This window comes from Bos javanicus, chromosome 4 (assembly GCF_032452875.1).
Source record: "Bos javanicus breed banteng chromosome 4, ARS-OSU_banteng_1.0, whole genome shotgun sequence".
NCBI classification, from domain to species: Eukaryota; Metazoa; Chordata; class Mammalia; order Artiodactyla; family Bovidae; genus Bos; species Bos javanicus.
In genome coordinates, this window is record NC_083871.1 from 66,296,756 (window position 1) to 66,319,309 (window position 22,554).

The window sequence follows — 22,554 nt, forward strand, 5'->3', positions numbered from 1 at the left end:
TTGTTCTCTTTATCACTATGCATGTATTTATGTGTGCATGTGTATGTGTATTTCTGAAGCATCTGAAAATAAGTTTGAGATATGGTGCCCCTGTAGCCCTAAATATTACTCCATAAGAACAAGACTCCACAGTGCAGTCATCAAAACCAGCAAGTTGAACATTGATACAGAGCTATTATTTAATTTGGCCTCCACATAGGAATTTCAATTGTCCCAATAGCCATAGTGTTAGTCTCTCAGTCATGTCAGACTCTTCGTGACCCCATGGACTGTAGCCCAGGAGTCTCCACTGTCCATGGAATTCTCCAGGCAAGAATACTGGAGTGGGTTGCCTTTCCCTTCTCCAGGGGAATCTTCCCAACCCAAGGATTGAGCTTGGGTCTCCTGTATTGCCGGCAGACCCTTTACTGTCTGAGCCAACAGGGAAGTCTCCAGTAGGCATGGTGCCTGTTAAAAGTTCCCCGGGACAATTAGAAGATGCGGGCAGGGCTAGAAAGCCTAGTGGGGATGCGATCTACCCAGCCTATTCAATGCTCTGGCCACAACCAAGACCCCCTCCTCCCTTTCTCAGTTCCTCTCTCCCCGGAGCAGGGAGCTCCAGCCCTGGCAAAGGTGCCAGGCATTAACCCCTTCTCCGGGGGCAGAGACTGGGCTCTGGCTGCCTAAGCAGAAGCCGCTGCCCGGCGCCGTTATAAATAACCTGGAGGGGGCGGGCCTTGGGGCGGTGTCCCTGCGGGCGGGGGAGGCGGGAGATACCCCCAGTGCCCAGGGCCATACCTCGGCCGCCGGCGCGTTGGGGAGGGAGGGGCCCACTCCGCTCTGGCCGGTAGCGGAGGACGGTGGGAGGCACCGGAGTCAGCGGGCGGGGCGGGACGGCCGCGCTGGGAGGTGGGCTCCTGTCCGCGGCCGCACAGGGCATGGGGGGTCCCGCGGGGCCCCCAAGCCTCCTCTACGTCCCGCACCGTGTCCTCTGTCTGCTCTGCCTTCTCCCGCCACTGCTTAAAGTAAGTGTCGGGTGTGGCGATGGGGGACTGTTCTCCGGGTGGGGGTGCTGGGAGCTGGAGCTCTGTGCTCTCCTGACTGCGAGGGGGCGAGGTGGAGGGTGGGGGCCTCACTGCTTAGTTACTGGGTTTAGTTTCGCTCAGCCCTGTTAGCAGATGGATGGAAAAGGTCTTAGGACTTGGTGGCTGGCATGGAGTTGGGGATCCCTGCATACGGTGATGGGATGGAGATATCCTGCCTAAATGAGGGGGAAGGGGAGGGAGATGAAACTCTTAACACCAGCTAGGATGGGATTTAGCAGCCCTTGTGGATGAGCAGAGCATGCGGGGAGATGCCCTAGTGCGGGGAGATGCCCTAGTGTCTAGGACGTGCCCTTTCCTTAGGTCCAGGAATTCCTAGTCTCTGTCCACTTTGTCCCCTCTTCCATGGATTGCACTCCCCCTTCCTTGTAGGAGCCTCAAGTCCCTTCCTTACCCCATCCCGGTTCTGGTCCTTCCCCGCAAGGGATCCCCAGAGAGCTGTCCCCTATCTCCTGCAGGCAGGCCAGTCCCCACCCTCGTCTCAGTGCCTGAAACCAGGCATCCCTCAGTATCAAATGAGCAATGGAGCAAAGAGGACACCTGGGGGAACCAACCTTGCCAAGCATTTCTCAAAGCTTTAAGTATCTCCCCATGCCCAAAGCTGTGGGTGTGCACACTGGCCAAAGTCAGGGTCTGCAGGTGGGAGCTGGGGGTGTTGAGATGGAAAAGAGCTGCACAGAAAGAGCTGAAGAAGTAGGGGTGAGGTTGGGAGGGAGTGATACCCAGAAATGGATGTGGGAGGAATTGATCTCTAACTCTTTCCCTATTTTACAGATGGGGAAACTGAGGTTCAGAGAGGGAGGGCCACTCTTTTCATGAAGAGCCACGACATTAAAAGTGTTCGAGGCCATGCAGGGCAAGGGTCAGAGCCAGGATGGAGGTCAGGAGGCCTGGTCCCATCCCCATATGTCACAGAGGACTCCTTGAGCGTCCACTGTCTGTGGCAAAGTGGTTTTGCCAACAGACCTGATCAAATCTCTGCTTTGCTGATTAGTGTTGTCACCTTGGGCAGGCTACTCACGTTTCCCCTCAGTTTCCTCCTGGGTAAAATGAGGATGGTTTTGGTGCTTAATGAATAAGGTTGTCATGAGGAATGGTTGTGACTGTGCCTGGCACGGAGTTAGCACTCAGTAAATATAGCTGGGGTTTTGTACCAGGCACTTGAGATGAAGACACGAGGGGCCCTGCCCTTCCAGGGGGTCTGGTTAGGTGGAAGACAGGACGGGGCACTGTGCCAAGTGTGGTCAGGGCCCCAGTGGTCAGATAGTCCCTGGACCTGCCAGGTCCTTTTAACAACATTGCAGGGAGGGGTGGAGGCTGTGGAGTAGATTCACTACTGCCCACAACCTCTCATTCCTACGCCTGATGTCTTCTCTGAGCTCTTTTGCCCCCTAGCACTTGTTCCCTGGGTGGGTGCCTTCTAAGAGAGCTGGTGTTAGGACCAGGGTTGCCCTTTGGCCCTGCCCCTCTGGGAGCCATGATTCCAACTGCCCAAGCTGGTTAGATGGAGAGGGTTGCTGGTTGCTGCCCCAGACTCCAGAGCAGGTGGAAGAGTCTGTGGGAGGTTACCCTGGGTCCCAGGGACGTAAGGACGGGGAACCTCAGAGGCAAGAGTCTGCTCTCCCCTTAGAGTCCACCCAGGCCCTGCCCCTAGCCCCACTGGATGGCCTGAGATTAGAAACTAGTTATCCACCCAAAGTTATCACTGCATAACTGCTAAAGAGCACTGTGGTCTCTCTAGCCCCAAAGAGCAGTCTTCCTTGCTCTGGGTCTTCGTAGTAATGCTATTTATTTCTGGATCCTTTTCCAGCTATTCTGAGATTTCTGTTGTCTATGAAAATAGAGTAAGTGACCTGGAGCAGGTGGTGGGGAAGTAAGGGAACCCAGGAGGGAACTGGCCTCCAGCCCTCTCATTTATTCAGTAATACTTTATTCAACCAGTATTTAAGGAGGATCGTGTGTGGTAAAGACACAAGGGTGAAAACATCAGCCTTTACCCTATGAAGTTGATAGCCTAGAGCAGACATGAGCAGGAAGAAAATAATGGTGAAGAATTGTGTATTTACTACCTGGTCATGGGAACTGATGGCTCAGCAAGTAAAGAATCACCTGCAGTGCTGGAGACACCAGAGACACGGGTTCGTTTCCTGGCTTGGGAAGATCCCCTGGAGGAGGAAATGGCAACCCGCTCCAGTAGTCTTGCCTGGAGAATCCCATGGACAGAGGAGGCTGCTGGGCGACAGTCCAAAGGGTCTTAAAGAGTCTGATGTGACTGAGCGACTAAGCACACACATGGGAGCTAAGAACAAGTGTGTGCAGATATAAGAGCCTCTGCCAGAATTGGGAGGAGATCTAGTGGGAGGTGGGCAGGATGGCGGGGTGGAGATGGGGTGGTCCTAGACAGGGACTGAGAAAAGAGCAAGCTAGAGGGAAGGCTCCAGGGTCCCAGCCCTGAGAAGAGATGGTATGAGGCTCCAGGGAGCATGGTGGTCCTGAGGGGACCGGATTTCTATCCCTGGGGAACTCAGAGCTCGCTGACCTGGGGAGGAGCCTGATCTCACAATTGCAGTTGTGAAAGTTCCAGCAGGCAGTTGAGTAGTGAGGATACCCTGGGCCAGCCCCCACTGCAAGGGCCTGGAGGAGCCAAGCCTTCACTCTGGTGCTGCTGACTGCCCTCTGAGCCCTTGAGAAGCTACTTTGAAAGTAGGGCTGAAATCATACAGCCTTCTTGGGCACCAGACGCCATGCCAAGCCCTTTACTAAAACACTGGGAAGGTGGAGACATTTATTTACAGACGGAAATGGAGGGCAAGTAAGGCTAAGGAATATGCCACTGGATTCCAAAATCCTTGATTAAAACCGCCTCGCCCTCTGTGACACACTGGTAAAGAATCTGCCTGCCAATGAGGGAGACACAGGTTCAATCCCTGGGTCAGGAAGAATCCCTGAAGAAGGAAATGACAACCCACTCCAGTATCCCTGCTTAGAGAATCCCATGAATAGAAGAGCCTGGCAGGCTACAATCCGTGGGGTCACAAAGCCAGACACGACTTAGCGACTAGACAACAACAGCATCGCCCTCTGTGAAGATCCCAAGAGTCTTATTTGGGTCCAGATCCTCAGACATCTGGGCAACAAGACACTCCCTCAGGACCTCAGAACAACTTTTCTTGCTTCCTGTGGGGTCATCTGTCCCAAGAAGGCTCAGCAAAGGGGGAAAACACAGAGTCCAGAAGCCTGGACCCTCCCTAACCTGCACAGCCCTCCCCAAGACCAAGACCAGGGCCCTGCACACCCCCGCCCGCCCCCCATACCCAGGGTCTACAGCATGGGGGTGGGGAAGCTCAGGGGCCATTTACCAGAAGCTAATTTGTCTAATAACTCTTCTCCCAAATTCAAATACTCTCTGAGTGTTTTCTAACCTAATCAGCTAATTTAGTCTCTCCATTTTGGCCATTTTGTTGATGTTTTAGGATGTTTTTAAAAAACCAATTTGTCTGAGGGCAATGCCCATTTAATTTCATATTCCTAGTCAGTCTCAGATTTGCAGCACTTTATGAATTACAGGACTATTCTGTATTCTCTTAACTGTCATTTTCTACTTTATCTAATTTTCAGCATTTTTAGGACTCCTCAGTCAGTTTGTCTCAGGTCATTGTATCCAAAATTTTATTTTTATAAGATGTCATTTCAAATCTTCCAGAGGGAGGGGTATATTATTCCATAAGCTTATTTTGTTTATTCTCTTTAGCATCTGCACCACGCTTACCACATGCTCGGTTCTGTTCTAAGCCCTGACACACATTACTGCTTTTAAGCTTCACAACCACCCTGGGACATAAGATCACCATTTATGCCCATTTGACAGATGAGAAAGCTGAGGCAAGTTCACGCAGTCAGTCATCTACTGGTAGTAGGGCCAGGACTCAAAGGAGATAGACTGACTGAAGATTCAGTTCTATTGATGAAAATGTAAGATATTCAGATACCAACACAATCAGAAAAAGGTGACTCTTAGGCAAACTGGCATTAGATGAGTTGATCATAAGAGATCATTTTAGGCCTTGTGGCCTGTTATGAGACCTCTTCCTGCAGCTCCTGCCTTCCCTCCCCTCCCCCACCCTCTTTATCTCTCCCTGCTGGTCCCTCAGACATCTGTGTGCAGAGCCTGGCATGACACGGGACAGGGAAGAGGGACAGAGGTGAGAGAGGGACCATGAGCTTTCAGAGACCAGGGAGAACACTTGGCAAGGAGAGGCCTGGAAGTTTCTCCAGGCAAGCTGGTGGACTGGATGGGAGAATGGGACATCTTGAGCAGAGGTACCTGCTGAAACATGCGGGGAAGGGAGATCTGGCTGGAAGGCTGCTGTGAACTCCTGGGCTCTTCACTCAGAGGTCTGGGCAGCTGATTTTTTAGAACAGAGCACCTTCCAGAAAGCCTGCCCAGATACTCCAGAAAATAATCACCAGAAAAGAATCACTTCCTTCGTCTGACTGCCAGTCCCTCAGCCTCTGCCTCGGCCAGCCTCAGCTCCAGTATGGCCTCCACTGTGTCTGCTCTCCCCAACCTTTCTTCCCTCCCTTCTGCCCCTCTGTCTCCCTCTAGTCTTCCTCTCCTCCTCTCCCCTTTCTTCCCTCTCTCCTCCTTCCTTCCTCCCCTGTCCCCCAGTGCCCTCATCTCCTCCTCCTTCCCCGGGACAGGGACTGAGCTTCTCCTGCCTCTATTCTTAGCTCAGGCTCAATGAAACCGGTGAATGAAAGAGAACCCTGGGGAGGACTCCTCCCCCTCCCAGAGGAGTCCTCTCTGACCTTGGGCAGAGCGGGAAGAGGCAGGGTGGGAGCTCACCCCGTTCCCCTCCAGTTACTGGCAGCCTGGCTGCAGGACCTGTGGTCCCAAATCTCCCAGGCTTAGACCAGTGGCTAATTTTAGAGGAAGCCTTGTCACCAAGCCAGGAGGGAGCACTAGGCCGGGCCAGACCCCCTGGCTCCAGGGAGATGGCACCTTTCAAGCCCGCCTGACCCCTGGGGCACAGGTTCTGCCTGGACAGGGCCCAAGGGTGGAGAAAGAGCAGCTGGCATCTTGGCTTCAACCCACTGCCTCCTCCCCCTGCCAGGGCGACTCCCTTGCCCTCGTCTAAGGTGAGAGCTTCCGACTCCAGACACACCGAGACTGGGACTAGGACCCCAGCCATTCTCAAAGGGAGAATTCAGAAAGAAGGCTGCCTGGCAAGCAGGAAAACCCCAGAGCCTGAGCTCCCAGAGCTGGGGGTCAGGGTGCCACTCTACCTGGTGGAGGGGGCCGTGGTCTCATCCACACAGACATTTATTGAGCACCTGCTGTGTGCCAGGCTCTGGACTGGGAACTGTGACCTGGATGTGAGTCAAACAGACATGGCCCTGATGTCCGGCAGCCTGTAGCTTCATGGGGCAGGACTGAGGTGTAAGGACAGCTCTCTGCTGCTGTAACAGCCAAGAGCTAATCAGTACAGAAGCCCAAGGTGTCCACCACACAAGAGATAAAGGGGTCTCCAGGGGGCTCAGAGTCAGTTCCAGAAGCCAGACTTCTTGTCTCTCTTGAGCACAGCCCTGCCCAACTGACTGGGTCTGCCTCCTCTCCTGCCATGACCTAGCTCTCTGCCTGAAGCCCCCCACTCCAGTAGTGAGAGCAGCTTCTTACTCACTCTGTTTGGAGCCAGGGTCCTCCCAGCATCCATGGAGCACAGGCCTTTACTTTCTTACCCAGCTCTTCCGTGTGTATCTTAACCTACTAGACTGTCTGTCCAATCCTGCCTCTGCCCCTTACTTACTCATTGTGTGGCCTTGAGCGGTGACTTCACCACTCTGGCCCTCAGTTGCCTGACCTGTAAAATGGGATCATTACAGAGACCTCAGTGGCAGTTGTGAGGATTAAATGGGATTTGCTGAAGCATTCAGAGCTTAATCTAGGACATAGGAAATGCTGACTACACATCAAGGAAGCCTCTTTCCAACCCTCTGCTTTCTTTTTAAATTTTTATTTATTTTTGGCTGCATTGGTCTTCATTACTGGGGTGGGTTTTCTCCAGCTGTGGTGAGCACAGGCTAGTTTCTTGTTGATCTGTGCCGGCTTCTCATCATGGTGGCTTCTCTTGTTGCAGAGCATGGGTGTCTAGGACAGGCAGGCTTCAGTAGTTGTGGCCTGTGGGCTTAAATGCCCCGTAGCATGTGGAATGTTTCTGGGCCAGGGATCGAACCTATGTCCCCTGCATCGGCAGGTGGATTCTTAACCGCCAGACCACCAGGGAAGTCCTGCCCTCTTAATAGCATCCCTAGACCAGAAGCTCGCTGCTTCCTGAGCAGGCCATGTGCTTCCCTGCCTTTCAGCCTTTGCTTGCCCAACTCCTGCCCCTAGAATTTCTTTCTGCTCTTCTTACCCTTCCTCCTCCCTTGGACTCAACTTCCATGCCCAGTTTCCTCACCCAGCATCCACTGAGCACTTCTGAGCAGTGAGCCTGGTGAGGGAGGTGCGGATGTAGTTTCAGGGGCCACTGTCTGTAGAAGGGGCCTGCTGAGAGCTGAGGGGGAGCTGCACTGGCTGGAGAATGTGGAAGGTGGAACACAGGGTTTCCAGGAGGTTTTTCTAGAGGAGAAGGGCTTGATCCAGGCCATGGGACTCCCTCTAATGGGGTTTGAACCCTCTATCTCTGAACTCTCTAACTAGACCCCTCCTAGAGTCCATGGCAAGGGCTACCATGGAACATGTGCCTTCTATGTGCCAGCTCTTGACATTCAGCAATTTGTTTACTGCACACCAAATCCCAGGGGCCTGTATTATCCTCATTTCAAAGGAGGAGGCCAGGACTCAAGGAAGCTAGATAACTTGGCCAAGGCCACAGCGCTGAGGAGCAGCAACCCCAGAGCCCTGAATGTGGGCGTGTTTGCAGTCTGCCGCCTCTGACAGCTCATCACCCAGCCCTTGCGGGTATTTATTTGTGGCTGTGTCTCTGCTCTCCCTGGCCCACTGTGTGCTTTCTGAGGGCACCAGTCTCTTCTTCCTCCTGCCTGCCCACCTACCGCTCACCACCACCCACAGCAGCGGCTGTGTCCAAAATAGGCACCTCCAGAGTATGCTGCAGGTTTGAGCTGAGTCAGATCCACCCAACTGGCTCCTTGAAGAGAATGAATGTCTTTGCCAGCTTAGAAGGAGAGGGAGCCCAGATCTGGGAGTTATTCCAAACCCTTTCTGATCTGCTCACCATTTTGCCCACGCTTGAACAGCACACATCGATACTGAGCATAGCGGCTGTGCCCCGCTCTTTACTCAGCAAGAAGACTCAGCTGTGGCCTCAGATCACAGCGACTGATGCAAGGACAGCCCCACAATGCCCGAATCCCACTGGAGGATGTCCTGCGTCCCTGTCCGTGAGCTTAGCACACGTGTTCAGACTCCCACCTAAAGCTGAACATGAGATGCCTGAGTGACTGGGCCATAGTGTGGCCTTTGGGGGCTTTGAGAGAAGGAGCTTGCATCTAAGATGCAATATCTGGTCGGTCAGAGCCCACCATCAATGCCGAGCACCTCTGCATTGAGCATTGCTCCTCCAGTGACCTCCAGAGGTTGGTGGCTTCCTAGGAACTCACCCCATCCCCCAAATAAACTGTTACCAGCTGCTTCTCAAACAAAGAGAAGGGGGCTGGAAAGGGGTAATGGGTCAGGCCTAGCACCCGCACTTCCCCAGACCAGCTGAGGGTGGGACACCAGAATTCTTGGAGGATGTTGGGACCCAGAGTGTCCCTCCCCAGCCCACCTCACCCCTGGCAGGTGGCTCTCTGGGCAGTTGGGCCTTCCTGATGCCCAAGAAGCTGACACTGGGTAGCTCCTGGCATCCCTGGGATATGTGAACAAGACCATGGTCCCCAGTGTCTGTCCTGCAAGCCAAATGGCCAGAGCTCCTGGCCGACAGCTCAGAGAGCTCCCTATAGTGCACTCACACTATATGCATATTAGTCACATACACAAGCACACACCCTGCACAGACATATACATGCCCCGCACACATACCCCTTATGCACACTAACCTCACACACAGGACTTGTGCTCCCCAGCAGTTCCTTCTGCCCTTAGCCCTGTGGAGCCAGTTGACAGAACCCAGGAGCAGTGAGTGCTTGTGGGTGCTGGCTGTGCCGCCCTCACTCTCCCATCTGACCAAGCGGGGTCATTAATTAGGAGCTCCAGGCCGGTGTGGTGAGGGTGAGCGTGTGGCCTCCAGCCCCAGCACAGGAAATGGACTAAGCCTGATGTGAGGAACGTGATGTTTGAGGGCTGTCCGGCTCTGGTCCTGGGAATATTGTAGGGCAAACATTGACCCAGCTGCCAGGGAGGGAGCATCTGACAGGCAGGAGAAAGGGGAGGGGCTGCCCACTACAGGGGCAGTCCTTTCTAGAATCAGGAATATCAGTGTTGGGGTGGTGCAAAAGTCATCTCATATACACACATGCAAGTGCACACACTCACACACACTGGTCATAGGATAAGAACAGTGGTGGTCTTGGAAAGAATGGGAGACAATGGTTAGAACTGTAGAGGGCATTGCTTTTGTTCAGTCTCACACCATGCATTTCCCAACCTGTTTTTTGCACATGTGTTGTTGTCTATCTATGACACCACCCTTACCCTTACGGCACCACCTCTATCCCAGCACCACCGTTATCAACTGGGCGAACTCCTACTTAACCTTCAAAGCCCACATCAGTGTGACTTCCTCTGTAATGCTACCCCATTCCTTTTAAGCAAATTATAGACACTGTAACAAGTTAGTTATCTATCCATCTTTCCCACCAGAAGATGGTCCCCTCGAGGACAGAGATAACCACATCTACTTTATCCCTCCATATTTAGCATTCCCTCATGACTTTTTCAGGAGATGTGATCCTGGGTGGTTTCTCTTTTGGATGGGATTGCCGTTGTTACAACAACCATATTTGTTCCCAGGCAAGTCTCTACAATGGCACCGTGGTTCCTTCCTTTCCCCCTACTCTTCCTTCTGGCTGCCCCCAACATGCCACCTCTTCCAGGAAGCCTCCCCTGTCTTCCCAAGTTCAAGTTAGGAGTCTCTTCCACATATTAACCTTTGTAAATTTCTGTTTACCTGTGTGACAGGGAAACAAACTATCCACCCTTCTCCCATCTCTTCTGAGCCTCCAAGTCTAGGGGGTCCCTACCTGACCTGGGACTACTTTGAAGACTCCCACTGTGTCCCCCAGCCAGGGCCTGACACATGTCAGGGTTGTACAGTGTTTGCTGGGGGATTAAAGGGCTGGTGGACACCCCCACTCCAGCTTTGCCAACGGAAGAGCACAGGGCACATCCCATCCTGGGGAGGAAACCTTTAAGGGCTGAGGGATGGACAGAGCATGTTCTTCCCTGGGACACCAAGCCTCACTAGACCACCTCTAAGGCTTTTTCAGGGTTCCAGGCCTGGCCAGGCTGCTGGTCTGCTGTGTGGGGCCTTGAACTTTCCCTCCTCTTTTTTTCTCTGTACAATATAAAGGAGTAAGGGACAGGACAGGGCGGGGCAGGGAGCAGGGAGGGGTAGACATATGCTGTCACTGTCTAGCCAGAGCCTGACCTTCATCCCTCTTGTCCTCTAGGTGGGGTCCAACCAGGCACCCAGAGACCAGCCTGTGTGGGCACTGCTGGAACAGTACTGCCACTCCATCAAGACCCTCACCAACCTCTCAGGTATGCCAGCCTCTTGCCACCACCTGCAGCAGACCCTGGGAAATGAGGGCGAGCCTCTGGTCCTGGAGGAGAAGCGGGCCAAGCCAGGCTCAGCAGGTGGTAGATAGAGACAGGCTTCCAGGCCTGGGCCTTGGGTCTGTCCTTGGGCAGCCCCCTTCCCCACTGGGGGCACAGGTCACTGATGAAGAAGGGCTTGGCCGGGAGTCCTCCTCCAGCTCCTGGCTCCCTATGTCTGTGCCTAAGGAAGTGGCTGGGCTGGCATTCAGGTGCCCAAGGAGGGGGCACCTCTCTGCTTCAGACTCCAGCAGAAGGTGTAAAATACATTCCCCGTTGCCGTGGCTACAGGTGTCACCTCCTGGTAAGAACCTGTGAAGTAGCAGCTGGGTCCCTGAGTTCTGACCCCTTAGAGTTTCCTGGCAGCTGATTCAGAGTCAGGGGCAGCCACTGCAGAGCTCAGAAGAGCCCTGGGTCTTCACAGGCTCTGGAAAGACATCCCCAAGGCTCCACCCAATGTCCCAGCCTTCTCGGGGCTGCATCTACAGAGGCAACAAGGAAGGAGGAGGGCTGCAGTGTCCCTGGGATCTGGAGCTACTGCCAGAGCAAAAGGAGACAAGAGTGCTGGCCAGAACTGGGACCCGGCACCAAATGCAGCTCGAGTCACGCATCAAGGGGAAAACCCTGTCACCTGCCCTCCTTACAATGGGGTGGTCAAGAACCCAGGTGCTTGGGTCAGACAGACCCGATCCCATATCTGGATCCTAGCTCCTCCACCTAACAGCTGCGTGACCCTGAACAAGTCACCTGACCCATCGTATTAATTTGCTTGTTAGTCACTCAGTCGTGTTCAACATTTTGTGACCCCACAGACTATAGTCCACCAGGCTCCTCTGTCCATGGAATTCTCCAGACAAGAATGCTGGAGTGGGTTGCCATTTCCTCCTACAGGGGATCTTCCCCATCCAGGGATCAAATCCCGGTCTCCTGTACCGCAGGCAGATTCTTTAGTGTCTGAACCACCAGGGAAGCCCATTAATTTGGGCTGCCGTAAAATACCACAGACTGGTTAGTTTAAACAACGCAATCACAAGGCCTCCCCTGGTTGACTTGTAATATCATTCATCCAATTTATAAATGGAATATGTAATATATGTATATATTTAATTTCGAAAAAGATATTTTTAAAAATCGAAAAGGACTATTAATGCCCATTATCCCACAACCCAGGAATTTTTTAATGTTTCTATCTGCCAGAAGTTTATCACACCATAGAGTCTCATGTTTTTTCTTTTTTCTTTTTCCACAAAACCAGGATGATCCTGTGTCTACAGTTCTGTAACCTGCTTTTTCTTCTTGTAACTCAGAGTGAACATTTCCCTGTGTCATTAATTATTCATCCACCACATTGCTGGTGGTGCTGCCTAGCAGCCACTGTGGGGACGCATCATCCCTCATTAACCACGCCCCTGCAGTGGGCGGTACTGGCTGTTAGGATGCCCTTGAACTTCAGGAATAGTTTCTCTGGTCCCCACATGATAGGTATCTCCTTTTAGGTGTCCACCAATTGAGAAAATGCATATTGACTAACCTAAAGCTCAGAAACAAGTAAAACCAAACAACCTATTGTTTAGATATATGTACATGTGATAAAACTGAAAAAACTAAGAGCAAAGGAATGATAAATGCAACATTCAAAAGAATGTTCCCTCTGAGGAAGGAGTGTATAGATAAATTTGTAAGTGATTGGTAATGATCTAGTTTTGGATTGGGCAATAGATCATTATATGTGCTACTACATACAAACTTCCATAACAGAAAAGACTAAAATGAAATAAAGTTGGGCCATGTATAGGCTAATGATGACAAAGGGTCATGAATCAAAGACTATGATCATTTAAATTGCATGACCCTAAGGTCCAAATAAAGAAAAAAAAACAAATAATCACAAGAGACTTCAGGCAGGCTTTAAATGGATTATTTCTGTTTTATTCATCACAGAGGAATCTAATAGAGCATATACTGTAAGTTGTAAGGCATATTATTTTTTTAGTCCATAGGCAATGTAAGAGTGCAAATGGAATCAAGGATCCTTGGAAATAACTCCCTAATCACTCACACACACACACACACACACACACACTCACACACATACACCAGGACTGGTCATATGTGAAGAGACCCTTGGATCTCAGGAGACAGGGCTTCTGCCAAAGCATCCATTCCTTCAGTGTTGATTTGCTGAGCACAAGCATGAAGCACTCTGATGGGTGCTGGGACTGGTTAGTGAACATGACCAGCCCTGCCTTCCACAATAGAGAAACTAATAACCTTGATGTGATATAGACTAGCCCCCAGCAGACCAAGGCATGGAGAAGAGCCACTCACCCCAGATAAGACAAAGGAGGTGGGGGCTAAGCTGAACATTAGAAGGGCAGATGGGAGTCAGCTGGGTTAACTGGAATAGAGCGGTAAGGGCATTCCTGGCAGAGGGAACAGCACATGTGAAGGAATGGAGGTAGAGAATGTTCCAAGGGAATGGCGAGTGGACCCAAAGGGCATCTCAAGTTAAGCATGAGGAGAGGATGGGGAATAGACAATCATGAAGAGCACTGTTTGCGGTGCTAAAGAGCTGGGCTTCGTCCCAAGGGCAATGGAGAGCTGCTCTTGCAAGAAGTCACACAATCTTAGAAAAATCACTTCCTCTGCCCAGTGGAGGAAGCAGGGAGCCCAGTCTGGCTGCTGTGGAGAGGAGGATGGCCTGGGAGGGGTTGGAGGGGGAAATTCCTTTTCTTCCTCTGGGCCTCCATTTGGCCATCTATAAATGAGAGTGTGGGGTTGGACAGTTGCCAGGGGCTCTTCCTGCTCCTCAGCCTGGTCCTGTGACTCCACTTGAAGACACCAGGCCATCTCCCCTGTGCCAAGGTGAAGTGAGGTGGGATGGAGAAGGAGTGTCTGGCCTGGCCTGGGGCACCATCCCCAGTGCCACAGGGCAAGAGTGGGGCACCTTCTGGCCTCTCCCAAGCCTTCCATGCCCTCAGAAGCCCCACTGTAACCACAGTGAACCCCACAGCCTGTCTCAGTTCTGTATACTCTTCAGCCTGACTGAGCACAGCCCTCAGACATGCAAAGTCTGTCCCCTTAAATCCTGTTTTCTAGCGGATACCTGATGGGTGGTGGGATGAGTGAGAGAAAGTGTGTACTGTGCAGACTCATGACTGTGTGAGATGCCGTGTGTGTTTCCATTATGCTCTGCACACCTATCCGGTGTTCAGCTGAACCCTGGAGCACCTGGATTGCCACTGCAGCTGCCATCAGAGGTGGGCCAGAGGTACCTGCCCCCACGCTGCCCATGACACACAGGTGTCTCCTCCAGCACCTGTCACACTTCCCTATAACTTATTTGCCACCTCTCCCACCAGCCTAGGGGCATACAGACTGTCCCGAATACCTCTGCCCCAGTGCCTGGCCTGGGGGCTCCCCTCCATCCCAGGGACCTCCCACCCACCTCTGCTTCCTTAGCTAGCAAAAAGGCCCAAACTTTAAGGGTAGTTGGAGCTCATCTAGGTGAGGAAAGTTTTTGCTCTTTACAATTTCTTCCTCATTTGCTTATCTGTAAACACTAAAATGAGCTGTAAAATCCATTTGTTCCAAAGCTGATCCTTTTTTCATTTTCCTCTGTCACATCTAGAATAGTAGACAATCGTGCTGGTGATAATAAACTCTACGATGAAATGGCACTGCATTCTGGAGGCCAGGGCCTCTTGGGTCTCTGGGCCTGTGCTCAGGTCCCGACTGTCCCATCAAGATGCAGAATGGTCTTTAGCTCTGCCCCTGAAATGGTCACTTCCCAGAGGAACCTTTATCACATGTGCTCTCCAGTTAAGAGCAGTCCAGGTCACCCAGGCCAACCTTCCATCCTGCATGTGAGACATTAAGTCCTTGGCCTCTGGTCACTGGGCACTCACCTCCCCTTGAGACAGCTGCTTTTCCTGTGCGGTGGCCCTGGTGATGAACAGGTTAATAACTTTAGCTTGGGCTCTCCTTTCCCTCTGTGCTTCGATCACTGTGTGGAGCACCCTCCTTTGTGCATGAATGAGACTACTTCACAATGAAGAAATGGGCTGATCCTGCCAGCCACAGTCTAGCCTATGGGGGACAAGTCCTGTGCAGCAGGGCTTGGTCTGGGACCCAGGCCGAGTCTCAGCCTGGCACTGGCGACAGGACTCTGCCTAGGGTTGGGGTTGGGACCCAACTGATCCTCGCCTGTTCCTGGCACTGGTTATTAGGGACAGTAAGGGATCTCTGCCTCTGCAGCTGCCCAGAGCTGAGCCAAGGGCTCTGTCCATTTAAAAGGCAGAGGATAGACCTGGCTGGCTGATCTGAACCTCGTACCTGCCAATCAGCTGGCCCCAGAGAGATTCCCGAGCTTGCTCCCTGGCTCTGCCTGGGCAATGAGAGCAGCATTAATATGGAGGCTGGTGAGACTGGAGCACACAAACACAGCCCACTCTGCCTCTCCCCTCTCCCTGCTCAGGGAATAATGCTGGCTCAGGATGCTCTCAGCCTTCTCTTGCAGCTTTGTTCCCAGTGAAAGATGGCAGGAAGGACTAGGACTAGCCACCCTGGGGCTTCCAGTCCAGCTGGGACTGGGTCCCAGCTCTCCCTGCCCTCTAAAGATAAAGGCACACACATACAAATTCACACACATGTACATCTCCCTCAGTCTTTGCATCTCATAACTCAGGACCAGAGTCTCAGGGCTGGGAGGGGCCTTTGAGAACATTTCACTGATGGAGAAACTGCCCCAGAAGAGAGGGTGAGAATTGGGGTAACATGCAGGAGAGCAGAGACAAAGGCAGGCCTGAATCCAGCCTGAGTTGAGGTGAACCACATCTCAGGCCCTGTGTCTTGAGCCCAGATCCACCCCCACCCCCCTCAGTAGACCTGAGCAGTGGACCTGCCCTGGCACTCAGAATGGAGCCACAGGGAGTTAAGAAGCAGGCAGTCCTGAGGGGCCTGGGCAAATTCCAGATAAAGGTTTTCAGCTCCTCCACACTTGCTGTGGGGTCTGATCTCCCCTCCACACTTAACTTAAACACACACACACCCTGCTGTGGAAACCAGTTTCAGGTTGTCCTGCCCAAGCCAAGAGGAAAAGAGGTTCTCACTTCTCGTTTTATTCCCTCTGAAACCCAGGGCAGTAAGACCTGGGTGTTTGAGGTTCTTCAGATAATTTCAGTCAGTTTCTCCCCTGGACTTCCCCATTTCAGTGAATGGCAACACAACTCCTGCCCCCAGTCACCCAAGCGGGAGACCTGGCATTACCCCTGCCTCCTGGCTCCTGTTGGAATCCACCCACCCACCCCTCTCTCCAGTCCTGCCTCACCAGGGCTGGTTTTCCCGGAAATCCCTCCCCACCCTAACCCCCATGGGCTGGTACAGGTCTGCACCTATTCAAGCCTCTTGATCTCGCCAGCCTCTTTCGTGGCTCCCTTGATTCCCTCGATGCCCCTCCAATCCACTCCTTTCCCAGAGGCCACGGAGGCTTTTCTAGAGAGCAGATCTGCTCGTGGGCTCTCCACTCCCTGTCATCCCCTCCAGTGTCCTCGCTCAAGGAGAAGAAACAAATGGCGAGACACCGAAGGAGAAGAAACACGAGGCAAGCTTCTGGGGCGGGCGGGCGCGCTTTCCTGCCCCCTGCAGCCCCCGGAACTCGACCCTCGGCCAGATCATTCCGCCACCCAAGGCCCACACTGTCCATTCCCGCCGCCCTCCTCCGGACCTGGTATGAGCCGGAGAAGGCGGATTCCGGGTTGGACTAGTGGGCCGGGGGCGGGAGCCTGGGCCCGGCAGAGAGGAGCCGTCCGGCCCCGCCCCCTGGTGCAGCCATTGGCCGCGACTGAGCGGGTGGACCCGCAGCCGGGTGCGTTCTGCGGCTCCTCTCCGCTAAGGTCCAGACTTGGCAGTTCCCGACGTTCGAGCGCAGTGCCAGGAGGCTGTTGGCAGGTCAGGGCTGGGCGAGAGAAGCCAAGACTCTGCGCTGTCTCAGCCACTCACTCTCGAACCCAGCCCCTGGCAGCCACGCTGGGCGCGCGTGGCTCCGGGGCGCAATGGACGCGGCACTGCTCCACAGCCTGCTGGAGACCAACTGCAGCCTGGAGCTGGCCGAAGAGCTGGTTTTGGACGGCTGGGGGCTGCCCCTGCACCCCGAGGGTAGGCGAGAGCCGAGCAGACCCGGGCGGCGCAGGCTTCTTGCCTGGCGCGTTGGGTGCGCCCGGGTCCCCGCGCTCGAGCGCCTCGCGCCCTGCGGCGCCCCGCGGGCCCCAGCAGCCCCTCTGATCCCCGCTCCGCTCTCTCCCATCACCAGGTCCCTACTCCTACTGCAACACGACCTTGGACCAGATCGGGACGTGCTGGCCCCGGAGCTCGGCCGGAGCCCTGGTGGAGAGGCCGTGCCCCGAGTACTTCAACGGTGTCAAGTACAACACGACCCGTGAGTGTTCCTGGGACCCTCCGCCGTGGGCTCAACACCTGGCTCCCAGGAGGGCGGTTTAGAGGGTAGCGAGGGCTCCGAAGCCAGCGTCGAAGACCTGAGAGCCGCGGCACGGTCATAGCGCCGGCGTTAAAGACATAATATTAGGGGCGCTCCCTCTGCCCTAACCTCGTTAAGCTTCAGACCTCGTTAAGACAGTGATTTGCCCACGATTCCCGTGCTCCATGCGCTGAGAACCCAGAAAGAGGAGAAGGAAATCCTTCCCTTTGAAAACAAATATCTTTCCCACATTATATACTCTGGTGTCTGAAGTTTCTCCGTTAGGGTTTCTCTTTGTTTAGCCGATTTCCGCCCCGCATCTCCCCGGGGCGGTGGGGAGGGATGGGGCGCCCAGGATATGTTCCCAAACCCCAGGGTGAGTGCGGTGGTCAGACTCTGCTGTGGGAGAAGGGGAGAGCAGGAGGCAGGGAAGATGGGGTGAGGCTTGTGTTGGGGCTGGGCATGCAAAGTGTAGCTGTTTCTGGACCAGAGTGTGGGGTGTAGTCTCTTCCCTACCTGGATGCCCTGGGACTGGCTCACTGGGCTGTGAGTCAGGGGCAGTGGTCAGCATTACTCCTGCCACCCAGCGTGGTGTCTCAATCAGGCCCACCCCCCACCTCCTGGGGAGAACAGCCTGTGCCCCTCTTCCTCCTGGCAAATCACTGGCTAGCTTGCCACTCTGGAGGACAGCAGCAGATGCTCCAGGAGTCACACAGCATCCAGGTGGGGTGGTTCTGTATGGGCTCTGGGAGGGGAAGGGGGTGCCTGAGTCTACGCCCTGTGGAAGGTCCAATGGGAGCCAAGTGGCAGTGTCTTGTGAAGCTGTGGGACGCAGCATCACTAGCCCACCCTGAAGGGCCACTCACATCTCCAGCCCCACCCACACCAGCAAAGAGCCTTCTGAGATGCTAGGCAGCAATGGAGGGCACCTGTTTGTCTGAAGCCCCTCATCCTGGAAACATCATAGCAACCTCTGTGTGTCCGAATAGTAGCATAGCTCCCCCACCAGCTCACTCATACACGCTCTCTCGCGCTCTCTCTCTCTCTCTCTCTCACACACACACACACACACACACACGTATGTCTGTCCAAACTCATACCTTCACCCAGAGAGATGGTTAGTGGGCTAGACTGCAGCCTCTGCATCTAGTGCTAAGCAGCATTGCCCTGTCTGCACCAGCGGAGGGCTCTGGTGGGCCCAGAGAGCAGCTTGCTTGGAGGAGTCCAGTGGTAGTGGTGCTCCTAACGGAAGGGGGTGGGAGACCTAGTGGGGCTGCTGAGGAAGATTTCTGAGTCATCTGACCACGCTTCCTACCCATGATTAAGATAGACCTTCCAGGGAGGAGGTGAGGTCCCCGATCCAGGAGATGCACAAGCAGAAGGAACGGCTTCCATGCTTCCAGTCCTGAGATTATAAAACTATGTTTTTAGGATCCTATGAGCTCTGTGGGGTGGGGCAGTGGAAATCAGGGTCCCTGATTCAGTCTGAGCCAGAGATAAATGCTAAGTGAGGTGATGCGGCTCTTTGCCCCTCAGCCTGTGGATCTGAGGCAGCCCTGCTCTGGTTCCCACCCCGGCCTGGGCTGTCCCCTTTCTCTCCAACCCACCTGGAGCCCCCGAGGACAGGGCCTGGGTCTCTTCTCTTCAAACAGTTTATTAAACAGCTACTGTGTGCCAGCCACTGCACTGGCATTGAGGCCCTCACTCACAATTGCAACAGACAAAAGGATACAGAGTAAGAAATGCCATGATAGGGGAATGCAAAGGGACTGTGGATGAGGAGGAACGTGGGAGGGGAGATGGGGAAGGCTTCCCAAAGGGGGTGTTGCAGCACCTCCCACACCACTCACACCATGTCAGATGAGAAGCCAAGAAAAGGTCAGGGTGCCACCAAGGTTGGCACATGTAGTGCCGATTAGCCCCTGGTACTAATGAACCACTGTCTCCATTTGGACCAAGTACTGCCCACAGTCTGACTCCTGGTGAATGGGAGAAGCATGGGGGCAGAAGGAGCATTGCTATTAATCAGTGTGATAGCTGAGGTGTGAAGAGCTGAGGCAGCTAATGTCAATGGCGATGATTGATTTCTCTCCTCCCCTGCTTCCTGGCCACTGCTTCCTTCTGCTCTGCTAAAGTGGGATCTTTCCTGGACAAAGAAGGACACAGGGAGGAAAAGAGGTCCTAGAGAAGCCTGGGGGAAGAGGTACAAGGGTCCTGGCTCTCTTCCTGCCCAATTTTGTTATGCTGCAGCCAGATCCCTGCTGAAGCCTCATAGTTTAGAGGGCAGGCATTGTCCAGGTGGGACAGCAGCTTAGGCATTAGTCCTTGTGAACTTTCACCCACTCAGCTGAGCACAGAGAATCGGCCACCAAACTCCCAAATGTGGACTATGGTCCAGGTGCCAGCTACCACTGAGAGAGCTTGGCATACATGACCTCCCACGTTCCCACCTCCCTAAGGCCCCTGAGGTATGGCCTGCTCTTGTGCCCATATTGCAGATGAGAAAGCTGAGGCTCAGAGATGTGAATGGGATTTTAGCAGGTGAAAGAGTCGTAAGTCTAGGGGAAGAGATGGGAGCATGCTTTGTGCCTCAGGACTGGCTGGTGTTATGTGGAGTACAGGTAGTAGGAGAAAGAAGCAAATGAGAGCAGACTGGTGGGTGTTGGTCAAGTGATGTAGGGCATCGCATAGGACTTCACCTTTGGTGTGGCAGGGAGCCTGGGGCCGCTTATAAAGGGAGGAGTTCAGCTTCAGGGCTCAGAGTCTCTGGCCACAAGAAGAGGGGTTAGGAGCCACTGTAACTGACCTAGGTCAAGTGGAGGCTGCAGAAGCAAAGGAGGACACATCTGTAACTGACAAGACTAGCGTGGGACAGGAAGGGGGAGGAGTCAGGGACCACATCAGGAAATCAATGAGCACAGATAAGTATATGTGGACTCTGGGGAGCTGGAGGGACATCTGAATGAAGATGCAGCGGAGAAGGCAATTGGCTGGACGAGGAAGCCCAGGCAAGTGCCTTGGGCTGGAGACAAGGTATTCGAGAGTTCTTATGTGGTTAGCAAACAGCCACAGCAGTGAGTGTGGGAGGCTTGATCAGAGCCTTGTTATTCTTACCCAGAGACTATTTCTGGATGCAGCAATGGCCAAGGGAAGAGAAGAGACTTGTTCAAGGCCACTTACGGTAGTCTGTGGCAGAACTGAGTTAAGTGTCCGTGTGTCTGAGTCCCCTCCCGTGTTCTCCCCACCTCCACGTCACTGCTTCAGCGGCCCAGGTTCTGCACTGTCGTTTGACCTGTTAACACATTGATCTTTACAATCAGCCAATGGTAGAGACATAGTCTTATCCTCATATTACACATGAGGAAACTGAGGCACCGAGGAGTGACTTTGCCAAAGTCACACAGCTTATAACAGGACAAGGATTCTAGCTAAGGCTCTGCTGCCTCTGAGGAAGCAACTCTGACGGACTAAGCAGAGAAGGGATTTGTTGACAGGATATCGGGAAGTTTATGTAATTATTGGATAGGATGGAAAATCAGATATGGGGTCCCCAGCCAAGAACTGAGAGCAGAGCTGGCCTAGTGAGGGAACCCCCACTCTCTCTGAGTGGGCCTTGACAATGCTGTGAGCCCTGGTCACCAGAGGGGCCTCAGCCCTGCCGTCATCACTGCCTTAGGATCTCCAGCTTCCTGTAGTGGTCCTCAGGAAGCCTTCTCCCCATCTCCATTTTGTGGGCTCCCAGCTCACTGATTTCCTTGGTGCCAGAGCATCTGAGGAAGTAGGGGAAGGGGGGACTGGGGTTCCCCAGTCCAGCTCTGGCTACAGGGGAGCCTAGAAGGGGAGGGCCTTTCATTTCAGCTCTATGGCAGGAGGTGTTCTCTGCACCCCACCTCCCAGGTTCCCTGTGCCCATATGGGAAGCAGGTTCAAATTCTGGGCCACCTGAAACTAACATAATATCCATACACAGTAGAACCTGGAGCAAGCCCCACTGCCTTCTCAGGCCCCAGCGCCCCTGTCCCAGGGAGAAGGCACATGGTTTACTCAGCGGTGGTTTGGCCGGAGGTGGGCACTCTGTTCCATTGTCCTCCCACCTCTCACCTGTGTTCACTCTGGTGCCCATCTCTGTGCACGTGTCTCTCTCAGTGTTTCTCTCTTTGTCTCCATGACTCTGTTTTTGTTTCTATGTTTGGTTCTGTCTCTGGGTGTATATTCTCAATGTCTCTTTCTGTGTGTATGTCTCTGTGTATTTCTCAGTCTCTCTTTTGTTTTCTATCTATGTGGTTCTCTCCCACCTTAGCTCCATCTTCCCTCTCTGTACTCCCCTCCATCTCCCCACATCCTCTGTCTCTCCCTCCTCCCATTGCTCACTCTACCTGCCCTGCTCTGACACCTCCTCTTGCCTGTCACTGTGGTCCTCGTGGCTGCAAAGGAGGGTCCTGCAACCACATGGGCAGGGTCATTTTCCTCCTGTGGAATCTCTAAGCCCAGCCTGGCTCAGCCTCAGCTCCTTGACCTCAGGCTCCCACCAGGTCCTGTTGAGAATGGTAGGCCCATCAATACTGAAGGATCTGCCACGGTGGGGAAGAGACACTCCACCTAATTCAACCCCATGGGGAGGACTGGGGTCCCCACCTCCCAGAACCCCACTCTAGAGACATGCTGAAGACCTGGTTGTATTAAAATGGAAACACATAAACTAGATGGTCTCCAGCCACAGGGGTCTTCCCCCTGGGTCTGCCTGCTTGTACTTGGGAACCAGGGGTGATGAAAAAGGCTAAGCCCTGTCCTCAGAGAGCCCCAGGGTGCTTAAAGACCAAGCTCACCCAAATCAGCCATCAGGGATTGGAAAGATAAGCCTGATGGGCACTGGAGCATTCCTGGAAGGCTTCCTGGAGGTGTGGGGGCGGGGGCAGGACTGGTTCTTGAGATCTTGAAGCAGTGGGGACACCACATTTGCTTGAGAACAGGCCTGGTGCCAGGGTGGACCCTCAGCTCCAGAGTCCCAGGAAGATGGCCCTCTGCATTGAGAAATAGAAGCTGTGACTCCCAGGAACTCATGTCTGCATTCCTAGTCCCCAGTGAGACCCAACCACACCCTGAGCCCTGAAGCCCAAGGGTCAGCAGTCACCCTTTTGAGAACTGTCCCCTGCTGGGAGAGATGGAAAGTTGGATGCCTCATCACTGAGGGTTTGGCTGAGGGAAGGAGGAGGAAAGAAAGAT

At 53.6% G+C, this 22,554-nt stretch overlaps 1 protein-coding gene across 2 annotated transcripts in view; it reads left to right on the plus strand.

Moving 5' to 3' along the window:
• Positions 1-784: 784 nt before the first annotated feature.
• CRHR2 (corticotropin releasing hormone receptor 2) overlaps positions 785-22,554 on the plus strand; it is a 44,703-nt gene continuing 22,933 nt past the window's right edge. Inside the window, exons 1-3 of one of the 2 annotated variants that reach the window (XM_061414218.1) lie at positions 785-1,004; positions 10,713-10,803; positions 17,168-17,293. In XM_061414218.1, the coding sequence (XP_061270202.1) occupies positions 918-1,004; positions 10,713-10,803; positions 17,168-17,293 (304 nt within the window). In that variant the 5' untranslated portion in view covers positions 785-917. Of the gene's footprint in view, positions 1,005-10,712; positions 10,804-16,230; positions 17,014-17,167; positions 17,294-22,554 lie in introns of those variants that run through there. The other variant, XM_061414219.1, reaches the window with a different exon arrangement.